This window comes from Emydura macquarii, unplaced genomic scaffold (assembly GCF_026122565.2).
Source record: "Emydura macquarii macquarii isolate MOO-44397 ecotype Brisbane River unplaced genomic scaffold, CSIRO-AGI_Emac_v2 contig_968, whole genome shotgun sequence".
Taxonomy (NCBI): domain Eukaryota; kingdom Metazoa; phylum Chordata; order Testudines; family Chelidae; genus Emydura; species Emydura macquarii.
The window spans coordinates 13,103,173-13,120,208 of NW_027131105.1; the positions used below are offsets into that span (position 1 = coordinate 13,103,173).

The window sequence follows — 17,036 nt, forward strand, 5'->3', positions numbered from 1 at the left end:
AGGTATTTAGGCACTTAAAGAAGAAGGTAGGTACTAAGTGTCTTATCTGCATCTTTAGGTGCCTACCTAGTCTTAAAAATCTGGATCTAACTGGCCCCTTATTAGCCATCTCAGCTGAGGTGGAGTATGGAATGGGCTATGGAATCTGAATTCCCCTCTCACTCGTCAGGAAATTGGCTTGATGCTGATAGTTGTCATGCCTCTGAAACAGTGCTGAGTAAGGTTTTCTTTCTCCTACGCCAGCAGTTAAACCACTTTCACAGCCACATCAGGAAGCTGTGCAGGCCAATTTCTAGTGTCAATGGTGGTGGTCCCTCCCTGTCAGTGTTGAGGCACACTGGGTGGGGGGAACCTCTGTCATGACTCAAGCTGTACCTGTTTTATGGATAAATAGTCTGTTGTCCTGGCACTTTTGACCTGCACAAAACCTGCTTATTTGTAAATAAGAATTTCTGTCCCCTTTTGCCCATTCCAGGGGGAGCATTTGGGTGTGATGGAAGCTACAGAATCCTTCTTTGCCATGACCAAGCTGTTCCAGTCCAATGATGTAAGTCCTGTACTTATGCATTTTGTGTGTACATCTGTCTAGCAGGAATGTGCTGGTGGTGAGAGCCTCACATTCAGCCCTGAGCTATCTCTTTATGCAGCAAGCTGCTCTCCCCAGGGTAGAACTACCTGATCCATGCCCCGCACATGCACATGATTACTATGAAGTGCATCTATTCCTAGTTACTGACATCTCAGCGCTGTCTTGTTTTTCCCTGTTGCTCTTTGGTGACTTGGAGGTTGGTTACATGAAAACTTTGTGCATGGCAAAATGGGGTGTGAATCTAGAGCATACTAGCTTCCAATGCACTAACTGCCCTGTGGCCCCTGCTCCTGTGTATTAAAAGTTCTGTCGTGCGCTTTGATGTGCACAAAGTGTATGTTTAGACAAACACTTCTTTGGGAGATTCCTACACAGGGAGGGAACCTGCACAAAGGTTTTGAGACTGCAGATGAAGGTAGATAGCACTTCAGCTAATGCTGATTTAATCTATAGAAAAATATATTGAAGGGAAGGGTGACTTTATTTCCTGGCAGGGAAGCTTCCCATTTAAAAAAAAAAAAAAAAAAGCAAATTAAATTTATAATGGTTGGTGCTATCACATAAAGTATTCAGAGAGTCACCATGTGCAGATGGCTTTCTGGACCATCCCTTCATTCCCAATGCTTCCTTATGAAATACGTGCTATCTGCATAACCAAACGGTCTGATAAGACAGACTCATCAGATTTCACCATCCATCTGGGTTCTTCCGTTTTAACTGCCTTTATTATTTAACATTTATAGTATGGGAGCACCTAAAAGTTTTGACCAGCTTGGGCGCCATTGTGCTAAGCACTGTACGAATACGTAGAGCCCTGCAAATCCACGGAGATCTGCATCCGCAGACCATTTTTGCAGATCGCAGGTGGATGCGGATCCAAATTTTATATCTAAAGCCCTGCAAATCCACGGATACCAACTTTGTATCGATGGATTATTATTGCAGATCGGATGAGGATACAAATTTTGTATCTGCACAGGGCTCTACAAATATGTAACAGATTATGGTATGCCTTGCTGTGCACCCTGTGATAAAGCGACCTTCCTCCCTGCTAAGGAAAGTCAGCCCATAGCAGTATCTGAAGAAGGCTATTGGTGTGATGCTAGTTCTTCGCCAACTAGACAAGTGGTGCTGCAGTTCCAAGCAGTCCAGCAGCAAACACTATTGATGCCTCCCCCAAAGAATATATTCAGCAGCAGATTATAGTGTTGTCAGCCCCGTGTGTTCAAAAATCATGAGTCAGGCCTCAAAATCATGAAATCGGCTTAAAAATATGATGATTAAAAAAAAATGTTCGGTTCTTGTTATGCATCTTCTGGTTTCTGAGCCTTGAGAGTTCCCTCAGGTCATGCTTTCAAGCTTTTCTATGTAACCAGGAGCACTACAAAACACAGAGTGAAATCCTGGCCATTGAAGTCAATGTCAAAATTTCCATTGATTTCACTGCGGCTAGGATTTCACCCTTCCTTTTATTTTTTTAGATGAAAGCTGAGATTCTCACATAATTACTTGGCTCCAGGAGCTGGGACTTAGAGGAAAACGACAAATATCATCAGCTTTGCAATAAAATCATGAGAGTTGGCAACACCCTGCCAGGATTGGTGTGCTGCCAGCTAATGCTTGTGTTGCCTCTTTTCCCTGCCAGCCCACTCTTCGCAGGATGTGTTACCTAACCATCAAGGAGATGTCCTGCATCGCTGAGGATGTCATCATTGTGACCAGTAGGTAAGTCCTAGCAGGGGTGTCCCTTCCCTTTCACTGCCATTTGTACATTCCTTCCAACAAGTCTTCTCCGGCCACCTAGAGATAACAGTGACCCCTGCAGGGAGGTATGATGCTGAGGAAATGCTCTTGTTTAAAGGGGGCCAGTGAAATACAGGCACTGAAATCCTAACAATATATGTGAGCTGTACAGTGCAGCACATGCCATATGCCTGACCCCTGTGTGTTTGGTTTGTCTGTCTGGATTCCCATGCTGTGCCCAGCACCATGGTATCTGGCCACCATCTTTTGTAAAAGGCTATTTTTTAACTCTTGCTCTTCTGTCTGAGCATGTTGAGGTTTCACAGGGTTCTTGAAGTGTTTTGTGAGGTGTACATTGCCAAGGAAGTAGGCAGGAATTTAGCCATGTGACTTCTATTGTTTTAATCTCACTGGGTGCTGCTTAACATACCCCACTACTGGGGGACAAGCCTTCTCTAACACATCATCTCTGGATCACTGATCTTCTAATGGAAAGTCCTGACCTAAAAGGAGGCTGCTGCAGTGGGAGACGGCAATGACAGGATTGTTGGGAATTGCAAAGGTACATCCCCCAGGCAGCATTTAGAAATCAGCCCCCATGTGTTGATATGGTGACAGTGTCAGTCACACACACACCCCCACACACACCCCCCCACGGGTAGTCTTGCACCAAACACAGCCTGTTACCTTGGGCAAGGGCAGGATGTCCAGGGAAGGAATCCAGATGCTTCATTACTCTAGTCTGTAACTCTAAGTAGCTGTATTTCCTTTTTGGTCTCTTGGGGTGCTCTGAATGGCATAAGGGCTCCTGTCATTCTTTCTGTGACCAAGCTTTCCCTACCGAAGCAGGACTAGGCTGAAGGCAGCATTGTTGTATCCTCTTGCTCTCCTATTGTGGTTTTTGGCTGTGAAATCCAGTGCCCATGTGTTGATATGGTCACACTGTACATGTGCTTTTTATAGTGCTGATGGGTAAAATATGCAATACTAAAAACGTCCTTCACATTTATCCAGTTTAACCAAAGACATGACTGGGAAGGATGACAATTACCGAGGCCCAGCCGTGAGAGCACTCTGCCAAATCACTGATGTAAGTGCCACCTTCCTCTCAGGAGATTGCTTGTTGCTGGGCCCTTGTCTTCTTGCCTTGTCTATTTGCACCTCCCCTGCCCTTGTATCCCATCTCTGGCCCTGCTTTTCCTGTTTCTCCCCTTCTCTCTGCTTCTCTTGCAATCTTGTCAACTTTCCCTGTATCCCCTTAAAGGAGTTGATTTTCGTTTTCCCCTCTCTCTGCAGAGTACCATGCTGCAGGCCATTGAGCGCTACATGAAGCAGGCGATTGTGGACAAGGTGCCCAGTGTATCCAGCTCTGCCCTGGTTTCGTCATTGGTATGTATGTACCTGCAGGGATTTGTGTGAGGGCCAATTAAACCAGGAAGCAAATATCTGTGTTGGGAGCTGAGCAACACATTCTCCACTCTCCAGTATTTTCACATATTAAAGTATGAGCTGTCTTTTCGGTAGAGAAAATTTTTCTTTAAATATGAAGTATAATTGACTAGGACACGCTTGACAACACTGGGGGAAGTCGCATCCTTTGTTAGCCTACACTGGTCCATTTGGGAAATAGGCATGATATGAGGAGGGGGCTTACAGGGCCTACCCGTGCTGGACTAGCTTTTTGACCCATGTTTCTTTGTAATGCTTACATTTCCGATGGACTGCATTTACCCTGAATGTCAGGCTGCAGAATTTAGTCTTGGATTTAAAACTGGACTTCGATCAGAACCTGAAGAGAAGTAGCATTTGTGCAGGAACAGCCTGGCTGCCGGAAAATCTCCCATTTGTGATCACTCTGGCAGGAAATTTACATAGTGCTTTGTGGAGGTGTCATGACATCAGACACAGGGCCTTTCTCCCATAGTGGTGTATGTATGCTTCCTCCTCTCATTAATGAGTGCTATGAAACTGGAGCCAGGGTAAACCAGAAACCCCTTCTGGTCTGGTGATTGGTGTTTCTGTACAAGTAAATTTGAAATTGCTTAACTCAGACACTGTTGGAATTAGATTGCAAGCTCTTCTGGGCAGGGACTGAATCTGTGGACTGGGGAGCAGGGAGAAGTTGGCTGGAGCCTCTCTGTTGGTGGTTCATGAGAGGTTGGGAGATCATTCATGCAGATCAGTTGGGTGTGTCCCTGCCTGCGGATGTCTATGTAAGTGCAGTGCCAATTTGCCGCAGCTCCCCAGTTTTGCACCCCAGAACTGTACCGTCTTGCACTGTTCAGAAGCCTGGCTAGTGTAAGCTCATTACCTTGTTTGCCACTCTGACAAAAGGATAGTAGACGTACCATAGCCCTTGTTAACCTGAACTGAGATTCCCCAAGCACTTTAGCTAGAACACAGTTTTAGGTAAAATATAAAACAGATTTATTAACTACAGAAAGATAGATTTTAAATGATTGTAAATAGCAGGCATAGAGATCAAATTTGGGTACCTAAGAAACAAAAATAAATTCACAGTCTAATTCTAATTTAACACACTAAGCAAGATTTAAATCAAGCAATGTCTCACCCTGACAAATGATACAAGCAGGTTACAGTTCTTCAATACACAGGCTGAGGCTACTTCTTTGTAACTGAAAAGTTGGTTGTGGGTTTTCCCAACCTCACAACATATTTCAGTAACACATAGAGCAATACTTCATAACGCCGCATATAATGATAGCACGCACAGTCCAACAGGATATTAATGTTCAGCAGATTAAGACTTTTAAAATGATACCTCACAAGGTATACTTTGCACAAAACATATCGAAATTATGTGACAGTGATGAATATGGGGGTTCTAAGGTGTTCCTTTGAGGTACAGCATGTCACAGTCATTCAGCACAGTGGGGTTTCAATCCTGATTAGTGTCTCAGGGTTTACTGGAATATAAATCCATCATTATCAAGATTCTTCCTTGCTCCTCCATCTACTAATGTTAACGAATAATCCTCACACCACCTGTACAAGAGAGGTCCAAAACTTTGTCCCCATTTTCATAACTTGAGAAACATTAGCACCAATCTTAGGAAAGTCATTTAACAGCTCTGAGCCAGAACCACAACAAGAACTTTGATCTCCTGGCTCATGATTCCACACTCACCCCACTAGACCTTGCACCTCTACTTAGCTGTTTCATAGGGTGTTCTTGCCCAGAAACTAGGCTGGGGAAGATGGGGGTTGTTGCTGTTTAGTATGAATCAGTGAGACCCAAAGTTTATCCTGGACCTTGATGGGCTCTTTTCTTATGGGTTATTCCATGATTTATGTTGTACCCACAGCACCTGCTGAAGACCAGTTTCGACGTGGTAAAACGCTGGGTGAATGAGGCTCAGGAGGCAGCTTCCAGTGACAATATTATGGTGCAGGTAAGAAATCCCCAAGTGCATGCAGCAGATCAAAGAGCATGTCAGGGTTTTCGGCATTCTCCAAGCTCAGTTGTACATCTCTGGGCCATAGATGAGTAAATGCATAAATAACATAGCGTGTGGTTTGTGAATTCCATTCTTTCCTCTTCTGTGCAGTATCATGCCCTTGGCTTACTATACCACGTGCGTAAGAATGACCGTCTGGCAGTCAACAAGATGCTCAGCAAGTTCATGCGTCATGGCCTGAAGTCGCCCTTTGCCTACTGCATGATGATCCGAGTGGCTAGCAAATTGCTTGAGGAAGAGGCTGGAAGGTGAGAAAGTTGTTTTGTCACATTGGAAGACTGTAATCTGAGGATTCTCCTCTTATAGGCTTGTCCTGTCATCTGTTTTTGTTTAAACCTTTAAGAAATAACATGTAACGTGATAAAACCCCTTTCCTTTTATTAATAGTTAAAACATAGCACAGAAAAAGGAGTGGGAGGTGATTTCCCTGACACTTCTATTTTGTAACTGGACAATCTGTGTGTCTTATCCAGGTATTTGGTGATCTGGCACGGCACTTTGCTTCCATGTTTATGCTGTCCTCTTGTATACGGTTTTCACACTTCATTGAAATCTTTCATTTGATTTTCCATATCCTATTGTAATTAAGTGTCTAGAGTATGTATACCATTGCCTTCTGCTGGATAGCACCAGAACTGCACTATTGATCGTCATGAGCCCTCTGTCTAACAACTAATGGAAATTTCTCTTTAGTTCATCAGGAAGGGGGTCTATGCTTTTGGAGCAGGAGTGTCTCAGTTCTATCCCTGCAGTGGAAATAAGTGGAAATAAGTGCAGCCTAATGACAACCATAAATCTGAAAGCTGAACACATAAACACATAAACACAGAAAATCTGAACACATAAATCTGAAATCTGAAAGCTGAACAATCATAAATCTTTTTCATAAAGTGTGACTTCCAGTAGCTCTAAGAACCATTCCTTCTCTGCCAGACCAGTCTGTCCTCCCAGTGCCTAAAGCTCCTTTTAATCACTTGACTTTGTCTCCTAGCCGTGACAGCCCCTTGTTCGATTTCATTGAGAGCTGCTTAAGAAACAAACACGAGATGGTGGTCTATGAAGCTGCTTCTGCCATTGTTAACCTGCCTAGCTGCACTGCCAAGGAGCTGGCACCTGCCGTGTCTGGTAATTCTAGTGCTATTTAAGGGTGTAACTGGGATTGTGGGCCTCTGACAATTGCATTTGCTTACTGCCCTGTGATGCAGGGCCCTTATCAGTACTCAGGCTTGTGATGCTGACATGTCACCTGTTGGTTTGCCCTACTGATGAGATGTCATTATTGCATATATATATGTCTTGGCTGATGGTAGAAGGTATTTGCCTGCTGTGTTCAGTGTGGATTGTCGTATGGTCTGTGTCTGTGTAATGCAGTCTCATTTAATTAACAATAACAGCAAAAATCCTTTTGCTTTGTGACATGCCAGTAGATCTGTGACAGACCAGGATTCTGAAGCAACCTGGGGGCTTTAGCTCCCCAGCCTGTGGAGTTCAGATGCTCACTGAGGTGGTGCATTTGAACATTAGTGTGTGTAGGTGACCTCCATCTGCAATAAGAGTGCCCTCTGTTAGCCAACACATGGAATAGTATGGGATTTAAATTGAAACAGATAAAAATTGGTTTAAGTAGCAGTGGAAATAAAGCTTCAATGGTAAGATTGACTAGGGGGTGGAGATAACTTCCAAAATAAGCAAAAGATAGAAATTTCCAAATCACATTTTAGTGATGTTAGGGAAGGAGGCAGATGGACTAGCTTAGTGGTTTTCAACCTTTTTTCATTTGTGGACCCCTTAAAAATTTTAAAAGGAGGAAATCTTTGACACAGTCTGTTGACCCCCACTGACCACAGGTTGAAAACCATTGGACTAGCTAACCTTCCATGGGTTCCTATGATTCTGAGAGGGTAAATCCAGAGAACTCCCTCTTACATACCTTCCAATTATTGCCTGCTCACTGTTACTCTTACAGTGAACCAGAATCTTGTACTTGGGTTGTGGGGCACTCCTTTTTCATTGATTGCTAAATGTCTGCATCTGGTGCTGTCTTCCAGTGTTACAGTTGTTCTGCAGCTCCCCAAAAGCGGCTCTTAGATATGCAGCTGTCCGCACTCTCAACAAGGTAAGACTCAGTGTTCTAGGAGTTTGAATAGCTTTTGCTTCCCACCTTGACCCGGATAGTGAGGTCCAAACCACCCCTCCTCCCCCAGATCCAGGATCCAGACAATAAAAAGGGGACAAGGCTGTTTAAAGATTTGATTTCTATCACTCTTCCCCTCCTACCTCCCTGCCCCCCTCACAGTTCCTGTGTATTTTGAAATCAGAAAACTAGAGTTTCTATTTCATTGCTTTCTGTGCAGAATAAAACATCCAGAAACACATCAGAAGAGGAAAACAATTCACACTGACTCGTGGGTCTCTAGTGACAATAAATCTCGGGGGTTGTGTAGTACTGTGTTTCCCTCAAAGCCTCCCTCTTTTTATGATGAAGCAGCTTCCTATTAAGCAGTGGGACCAAATCCTTATGCTCCTCACCCCATACCTGTAGCAACTTTTGCTCCAGTGCAAGGCAGGCACAGCCTTTCATAGCCTTACCTTGCTCCCTTCAGTTCCAAAGGGAAGAGCTATAGACTGGTCTGGGCCTACCTCCTAAGGCTCTGCAGAGCCGAGGTCCATGGAGAACTGGAGTTCAGACCCCCTGCATGGACTTCTGGTTTCTTATGTGGCAAATGGGTGTAGGGTCTGAGCATTAATAAATGGATGGTGGGAAAACAGACATGCAACATTTAAAGGCCATGTTACTGATGTCTTTCTTTCAGTGGGGGTGGGAGTGGGTGTATATTTCTTCAGGAGAACAGAACAGTTATTTTTACCCTCAGTTGAATTATTTATCTGGGATGGCCTCTTAGAACCTGTTGTATTTGGTTTGGTAGACAGGGTTGAGTGCTGTGTAGGGTCTGTATAACATTTGGTTCTGTCAGTTGGGCCCTTTCCACGTACTCAGTGAATTCCACTATTTCTCCTCACTAGGTTGCCATGAAGCACCCATCTGCTGTGACTGCCTGTAACCTGGACCTGGAGAACTTAGTGACTGATTCCAACCGCAGCATCGCTACGCTGGCTATCACCACGCTGCTGAAAACCGGCAGTGAGAGCAGCATTGACCGGCTCATGAAGCAGATCTCCTCCTTCATGTCAGAAATCTCAGATGAGTTCAAGGTATGGAGTGAGTTCCCTGGTGAGGACTATACTGGGCCTTTGTCTTTCTCTGTGTACACTTGCCTTCTGAAGTCAGGGTCAGGTTGTATCACTCTTTCACTTCTGGAGACTGGACTTCACTCATGTCTCCAGCAGATCTGAAAGGGGATGATGGTATTGACCTGTCACCAAACTATCCCACAGTCTTTATAACTTGCCACCACTAATAGACTCTGTTCTGGAGACTACCCTTTGTAATTAAATCCCTATTACAGGTGGCCCGATCACTGACCTTCTCCATGGACTAACTATTGCATGGAGATAGGAGTCTCCTCTTATCCCTATGGCTGCTTCTCCAGTGCATGCTACCAGCCTTGTAGTTGAAGGGAGAACTATGGTCTCCTGGGATTCTCAATTCAGCGTCTTTCACCAGTTTAAAATTCATGTGGAGGGGAGAAAAAAACAAATTGAAATAAGACTGAATTCTCCTTGTTAAATGCACTGTTTCTAAACATATTCAGGTTGTGGTGGTGCAGGCTATCAGTGCCTTGTGTCAGAAGTACCCACGTAAGCATGCAGTCCTCATGAATTTCCTCTTCACTATGCTTCGGGAAGAGGTAAGGCTACTGGCCAGTTACTTTGTATTATTATTGTTTATTTGTATTGCAGTAGCACTTAGAGGCTTCAGTCAGAATGAGGCCCAGTAGTGCTAAGTACTGTATAGCAAGTGAAAAGCTTGCAATCCAAATGCAAGCATGGTTAGTAGAAATGACAAGCTTGATATGTGACAATTGTCTGCAAAGTGACATCAAAAGTATTTATAAATGTGTTTCCATGATGTGATTTGCAGCACGAGTGTGGGATTCTGCTGCTGAGCTTTATTAACTTTCAAAGCAAATACACGTAACCGGAGATCCACTAGCATTATATGTCTGCATAACATTGAACCAGCTTCCGTTGCTGCCCATTATATTTTGACATTAAATTCTAAGCCCAGTCTTATGCCAAAAATCCATCATCAGATGACCTAAAACTATTTTCATTTGGCTCCCCCTGTTGCTGCCAATGAGGGATTATCAATAGCTGAAGCCATTATCTGTGTACCTTCAGATGTAGAATATCATAAAGGCACTGTTACAAAGACTTGCTAAAACCCTTTCTAAAAGATCTCCTATAACATTCAGGACTCCACATATGCCTGCTACCCAGCTGGCATTAACATTCTCAGTTATGACATCACAATCCGCCTATTAAAGCTTCTCATTTTGGATCATACCAAGACCTCTTATCTTGTACCTTGAAAATAGAATGTTCCATTTTCACAGATTCTGTATGGGTGGGTGGTATGATTTTGAAATATGTTATCTGCATTCAGACCACTCCGTTTTATGGCTCTTTCATCCAACATAGCTCCTAAGATATTCAGAGCACTGACAATTGTGCACATAAATTAGAAGAGGGCATTGCTCTGTTTAAGGCACTGGAATTCAGCATGAACATGAGTAAATAACATCTGAAGATAATCTGATGTGCATTTAGTGTAGCCAATTGCAGAGTACGCTGGGGAGATATTGATCTTTCATTTTCCCACCTTAACGTACTGTATTTGATTGGCCTTGCAGTGGTTGATTTCATACCTAATGTATTGCTTTTGTGATTCATATTTGGATATCTGGTGTGGGAGGAGGAAGTGTTTTTTTCTCCCATATGGTTGTTTCATGTAATGATTCTAATAGCAGAGTAGCTCAAAATGGAGCCTCTCTTAAGAGATTTAAACCCTTCAGGCTAATGTCTGCAGCCCCTTCTTTAAGGCTTGCTTTTTAATTGGTGTGTTTTTAATTGTACTCTGTTTGAAGTGAGCAGTACAGAGACCTTGAATATTAGCAGCTCCTAAGTAAGCACAGAAGTAACTCCAAAGTCCCACTGAAAAACTAAGGGTTGTGGTGTGCCAGCAATCCCCATCATGTTTATAAGAGCTGGACCCAGTATGGTTCTGTCAGTGCAATTTTTTCAAGGTGCAGTACACATATGGAAGTAGCTGGCAGTGGCCCAGTGCCCTGCACAGACCTGACAGAGTGGGCAGTATTGCTACCCAGTTCCTTTCAAACACAGGTTAAAAGTCAGTAGTAGTGGGTGTCTCTTTCTAACTAAATCCCTCCCTGGCTGGTTAACATTCCCAGTTAGAACTTCTGGCCTCCTTTGAATTTTCTCACTGGCCTTTGCTGCATAGGGCGGTTTTGAGTACAAACGAGCCATCGTGGACTGCATCATCAGCATCATTGAGGAGAACTCTGAGAGCAAAGAGACTGGCCTGTCTCACCTGTGCGAGTTCATTGAGGACTGCGAGTTCACTGTCCTGGCCACCCGTATCCTCCACCTGCTGGGGCAGGAGGGGCCCAAGACCAATAACCCCTCAAAATACATTCGCTTCATTTACAACAGAGTCGTCTTGGAGCACGAGGAAGTCAGGGCAGGTAAGGTGCAGGCTTAGGAAGCTACATTCCTTCAAGGTTAAGTAAATTCCTGTGACTGAGCTTCAAGTAAAGGGGTCTCAGTGGGCTAATGCACTTGCTTTTTACCTTCTGTGGATGGTGTTCAAATATGATTTAGCAGTCTGCTTGGCCCCTAACAACCCCGTATCCATAGTAAGAAAAATCCAACATCCCTTGGCAGGAGTGCTAGTCTCCACGTAGAGGAATACACAGGGGACAGGTTGTGACGTTTTGGTGAAGGTGGGTGGAGGAAGGTTCGTCAGCGCTTTGCAGCACTATGCCTGGCTCTGTGTTCTACATAAGAATGGCCACAGTGGGTCAGATCAATGGTCCATCTGGCCCAGTATCCTGTCTTCCGAAAATGGCTGGTGCCAGATGCTTCAGAGGGCATGAGCAGAACAGGGCAGTTTATCGAGTGATCCATCCCCTGTTGTCCAGTCCTAGTTTCGGGGGTTTAGGGACACCCAGAGCCTGGGGTTACATCCTTGAGCATCTTGGCTAATAGCCATTGATAGACCTGTCCTCCATGAACTTACTTAAATTTTTTTTTAGCCAGTTATATTTTTGGCTTATACAACATCCTCTGGCAAAGGTTGACTGTGCATTGTGTGAGGAAGTACTTCCTTATGTTTATTAAACCTCCTGTCTTTTAATTTCACTGGGTGACAACTGGTTCTTGTGTTACATGAAGGGGTAAATAACATTTCCCTATTCACTTTCTCCACACCATTCATGACTGTATAGACCTTTATCATATCACCCCTCAGTCAGCTCTTCTGCAAGCTGAAGAGTCCCTCCTTTTTTTAATTTCTCCTCATATAATCATTTTTGTTGCCCTTCTCTGTACTTTTTCCAATTCTAATATATCTTTTTTGAGATGGGGAGACCAGAACTGCATGCAGTATTCAAGGTGTGGGCATACCATAGCTTTATATAGTGGCATTATGATATTTTCTCTGTTATTATCTATCTCTTTCCTAATGGTTTATAACATTCTGTTAGCTTTTTTTACTACTGCTGCACACTGAGCAGATGTTTTCAGAGAACTATCCATGATGACTCCAAGATCTTTCTTGAATGAAACAGCTAACTTAGATCCCATAATTTTGTATGTATAGTTGGGATTATGTTTTCCAACGTGCATTACTTTGCATTTATCAACACTGAATTTTGTTGCCCTTGCCCAGTTTTGTGAGATCCCTTTGTAACTCTTCAGTCTGTTTTGGACTTAACTATCTTGAGTAATTTTGTATCATTTGCAAACTTTACCACCTTGCGGTTTACCCCTTTTTGCAGATCATTTATAAATATGTTGAACAGCATTGCTCCCAATACAGATCCCTGGGGGACAGTTAAAAACCTCTAACACTAGGCAGTATCTAGATTAGGCCGTTTTCTCGCCAAATTTGGATGTTCCAGTTCTCAATATACAGGCTTCTCTCCCAAGCTTGGATCCAGTCTCTTAGTTTTCATAGAATCATAGAATCATAGAATATTAGAGTTGGAAGGGACCTCAGGAGGTCATCTAGTCCAACCCCCTGCTCAAAGCAGGACTAACCTCAGCTATATCATCCCAACCAGGGCTTTGTCAAGCCTCAGCTTAAAAACCTGTAAGGATGGAGATTCCACCACCTCCCTAGGTAACCCATTCCAATGCTTCACCACCCTCCTAGTAAAAAACTTTTTCCTAATGTCCAACCTAGACCTCCCCCCTGCAACTTGAGACCGTTGCTCCTTGTTCTGTCATCTGCCACCACCGAGAACAGCCTAGCCCCATCCTCCCTAGAACCCCCTTTCAGGTAGTTAAAAGCCGCTATCAAATCCCCCCTCACTCTTCTCTTTTGCAGACTAAACAAGCCCAGTTCCCTCAGCCTCTCCTCATAAGTCCTGTGCTCCAGCCCCCTAATCATTTTGGTTGCCCTCCGCTGCACTCTCTCCAAATTGTCCACATCTTTTTTGTAGTGGGGGGCCCAAAACTGGACACAGTATTCTAAATGCGGCCTCACCAATGCCGAATAGAGGGGAATAATCACTTCCCGTGACCTGCTGGCAATGCCCCTCCTAATGCAGCCCAATATTCCATTAGCCTTCTTGACAACCAGGGCACACTGCTGACTCATATCCAGCTTTTTATCCACCATTACCCCCAGGTCCTTTTCTGCAGAGCTGCTGCCCAGCTCGTCGGTCCCCAGTCTATAGCTGTGCATGGGATTCTTCCTTCCTAAGTGGAGGACTCTGCACTTGTCCTTGTTGAACCTCATTAGATTTCTTTTGGCCCAATCCTCCAGTTTGTTTAGGTCACTCTGTATCCTATCCCTACCTTGCAGGGTATCTACCACTCCCCCCAGCTTAGTGTCGTCCGCAAACTTGCTGAGGGTGCAATCTACCCCATCCTCCAGATCATTAATAAAGATGTTGAACAAAACCGGCCCCAGGACCGACCCCTGGGGAACTCCGCTTGTGACCGGTTGCCAGCTAGACATGGAGCCATTGATCACTACTCGTTGAGCCCTATGCTCTAGCCAGTTCACTATCCATTTTATAGTCCATTCATCCAACCCATACTTCTTTAACTTGCTGATAAGAATACTGTGAGAAACCGTATCAAAAGCTTTGCTAAAGTCAAGGTATATCACATCCACCGCCTTCCCCACATCCACAGAGCCAGGTTTTCCAGGGTTCCTGTTGCTTTCAGCGTAGGTAGGGGGAGGAGAAAGGACAAAGGCATGTAGCCTTTGTTCCTTATTTTATAACTTTTGACCATTTGGCCAGTAGACAGTAGTACAGGCATGTCCAGATGGGCTCTGCTGAGTGACAGGGTTGCTCAATCCCGCCCCCCCGCCTCACAAGTGAATCAGAGTTGAGCAATCTCTATTGTGTAGTCTTGTGCAACTGTCATTTTATTGTAAATCCTTTGTTTATAACTCCTTTGCAGGCTGATGGCTGCTGAGCCCCTTCTGGGTGTGGGTGCCTCCTTTGCTGTTACTAGCAAACTTATAACATATTGTAATAACAGCAAAATCTTATAACATGGTACATATTAGTGACATACATATTTTGACAGAGCTATGGGTTTTAGCAGATTATGACCTTTCATTAGGTATCTTATGTGGCATGCTTAATATGAATTATTACTATCGTACAGAAATGATGAATATGGTGTTTACAGAGTGCTGCTTTGGGGTACAGTGTGTCACAGCATCACATTAGCGATCCTCCAGTCATCTGGTACAGAGGCTGATTTAAATGATAGGTTACATAGTAGGTCTGCAATTTCATATATGAGTTCCTTCAGAATTCTTGGGTGAATACCATCTGGTCCTGGGGACTTATTACTGTTAAATTTATCAGTTTATTCCAAAATCTCTGTTGCCACCTCAATCTGGGACAGTTCCTTAGATTTGTCAGCTAAAAGGAATGGCTCAGATGTGGGAATCTCCCTCACATCCTCTGCAGTGAAGATCAATGCAGATAATTTATTTAGCTTTTCCACAACAGCTTTGTCTTCCTTGAGTGCTCCTTTAGCACCTCAATCATTCAGTGGCCCCACTAATTGTTTGTCAGGCTTCCTGCTTCTGATTAACTTAAAAAAAGTTTTGCAGTTAGTTTTGTCTTTTGTCTCTAAAACTGTAAAATAAGATCACAAAACAGAGGGAACTTTCAGTTGTTTTCTTTGCCAGCTGATCCTGTTTTCCTTGCTGTTGCTACAGGTGCAGTAAGTGCTCTGGCTAAATTTGGAGCCCAGAACGAGGATGTGTTACCCAGCATCTTAGTGTTATTGAAAAGGTGAGCTACATATTCTAGTCTCTGTCCCAACAGACATTTAGAGATTCTTCCAAAGAACTTTAAATGTTTGGACAAATCTAGAGCCAGTAGTGAGTATATAGAAAGAACACTGCCTGCCATTACATATTCTAATATTGCTGTTGCATTCAGTTCCACAGAATTAATCTTAGAGGCCCAGAATAGCTGTCGGAGGAAGATGAACTATTGATTTATTTATTGCCCTATTAGTATGATCACAAGTGCCACAACTAACCCCATTCTACAGTTCATGTTTTCAGTTTCTTTAGGCCACCATGGTAGATCAGCCATCTGCATATGTTCACATCTCTCAGCTGGGTTTTGCTTGCCTTCAGGTGTGTGATGGATGATGATAATGAAGTGAGAGACAGAGCCACATTCTACCTAAGTGTCTTGGAGCAGAAGCAGAAAGCTCTCAATGCTGGCTACATTCTGAATGGTAATGTAGAAGCTTTTTGGAACAAAACTGCATTTATTACTCAATGTCTCTAGGGAACAGACTGGTTCTAGAGAGCTTGAACATCCTTCAGACTGTCATAAATCTGTCAATTGGCCTGTAATTGCATGAATGGTAAGGGCAGGTAAAGATGTTTTGTAGGTTACCTCTTGATGTGAAGGACACATGCATTTCAGACATCCTTTCCAAGTACGCTCACATGTATGCAGTAAAGTGGCCAACTTCTTAGGCTATAGTGCAGTGATGGCTGTGCATCAGAGACCCATGTTCAAGCCCTACAATAGAGCCGCCAAATGCATTCCAGATGTTTGCAACTTACTGTTTTGCTCTGGGATGATGATCATTTGCATAAATGTCCTCATAGGCCTGCATTTCTGAAAATACTATATTCAGTGTGTCCACTGCGTGGAGACTGGGTACTTGTGTTTTGTACTGTACAAGCCAATAAAGAAGAGCAGCGTTGGAGATTTTAGTTGTACTCAGACTCAATAGCTAACAGAGAGTTGGTGTTTGCTGTGACTTCAGTGATAACTCCTTTCTTTCCTCAGGCTTGACTGTATCCATCCCTGGCCTGGAGAGGGCGCTGCAACAGTATACCCTGGAGCCCTCTGAGAAACCCTTTGATTTGAAATCTGTTCCTTTGGCAACTGCTCCCATCACAGAACAAAGAATAGGTACCCATGGAATAATGGGGGACACTCCCCTCCAGGGTTAAGCCTTTTTGCTTGTAACATCCCCTCAGAAGATGAACTTGATGAGATCTCATGGGCCTCTTTATCTCCAGCTTGTGTGATGCTATGAATTGTTAAGCTCTATCTTGTTTGAATTTTGTGGGTTTATTTTCTGTAAAGTCCATGCTGGTAAATTCAGTTGCTCACAGGTTAGGATTTTGTTGTAATCCTCCTGCTAATAATAGTAATCACTCATAATCATCACTGGAACTACTGGTTTGGAAGTGAAGGTTAGGATTTTGAGTACAATATGATGTAGTACTTGGGGTGAGAGTAATGGAGTCCATAGACAAAAATTGGGCTTTCTTCATATTGTAAAGGAGTCCCTATCAAGATGCTGTCTTATGCATGTGAACTAGTGATCTTCTCTGTTAATTTTTCTGCCCTGTTTTGCTTCTGCCCCTGCAGAAAGTACTCCTATCACTGTGGTCAAACAGCCAGAGAAAGTGGCAGCGACAAGGCAAGAAATATTCCAAGGTAAGCAGAATGTGGGGTCTTTCCCATTAACCCGGTGTAGGGGGAAGAGTGCGGATGTAGTGGTCATGTGAT

General features: G+C 43.7%; 1 protein-coding gene across 1 annotated transcript in view; it reads left to right on the plus strand.

Annotated features, from left to right (window-relative positions):
* The window catches only part of COPG1 (COPI coat complex subunit gamma 1), a 32,064-nt gene that overhangs the window by 5,682 nt on the left and 9,346 nt on the right, over positions 1 to 17,036 (plus strand). Inside the window, exons 4-18 of the mRNA XM_067544256.1 lie at positions 476 to 547; positions 2,235 to 2,314; positions 3,347 to 3,422; positions 3,629 to 3,721; positions 5,659 to 5,745; positions 5,902 to 6,059; positions 6,803 to 6,936; positions 7,860 to 7,927; positions 8,836 to 9,024; positions 9,525 to 9,620; positions 11,234 to 11,477; positions 15,206 to 15,281; positions 15,635 to 15,738; positions 16,305 to 16,430; positions 16,896 to 16,964. Of these exons, the coding sequence (XP_067400357.1) occupies positions 476 to 547; positions 2,235 to 2,314; positions 3,347 to 3,422; positions 3,629 to 3,721; positions 5,659 to 5,745; positions 5,902 to 6,059; positions 6,803 to 6,936; positions 7,860 to 7,927; positions 8,836 to 9,024; positions 9,525 to 9,620; positions 11,234 to 11,477; positions 15,206 to 15,281; positions 15,635 to 15,738; positions 16,305 to 16,430; positions 16,896 to 16,964 (1,672 nt within the window). The remainder of the gene's footprint in view (positions 1 to 475; positions 548 to 2,234; positions 2,315 to 3,346; positions 3,423 to 3,628; positions 3,722 to 5,658; positions 5,746 to 5,901; positions 6,060 to 6,802; positions 6,937 to 7,859; positions 7,928 to 8,835; positions 9,025 to 9,524; positions 9,621 to 11,233; positions 11,478 to 15,205; positions 15,282 to 15,634; positions 15,739 to 16,304; positions 16,431 to 16,895; positions 16,965 to 17,036) is intronic.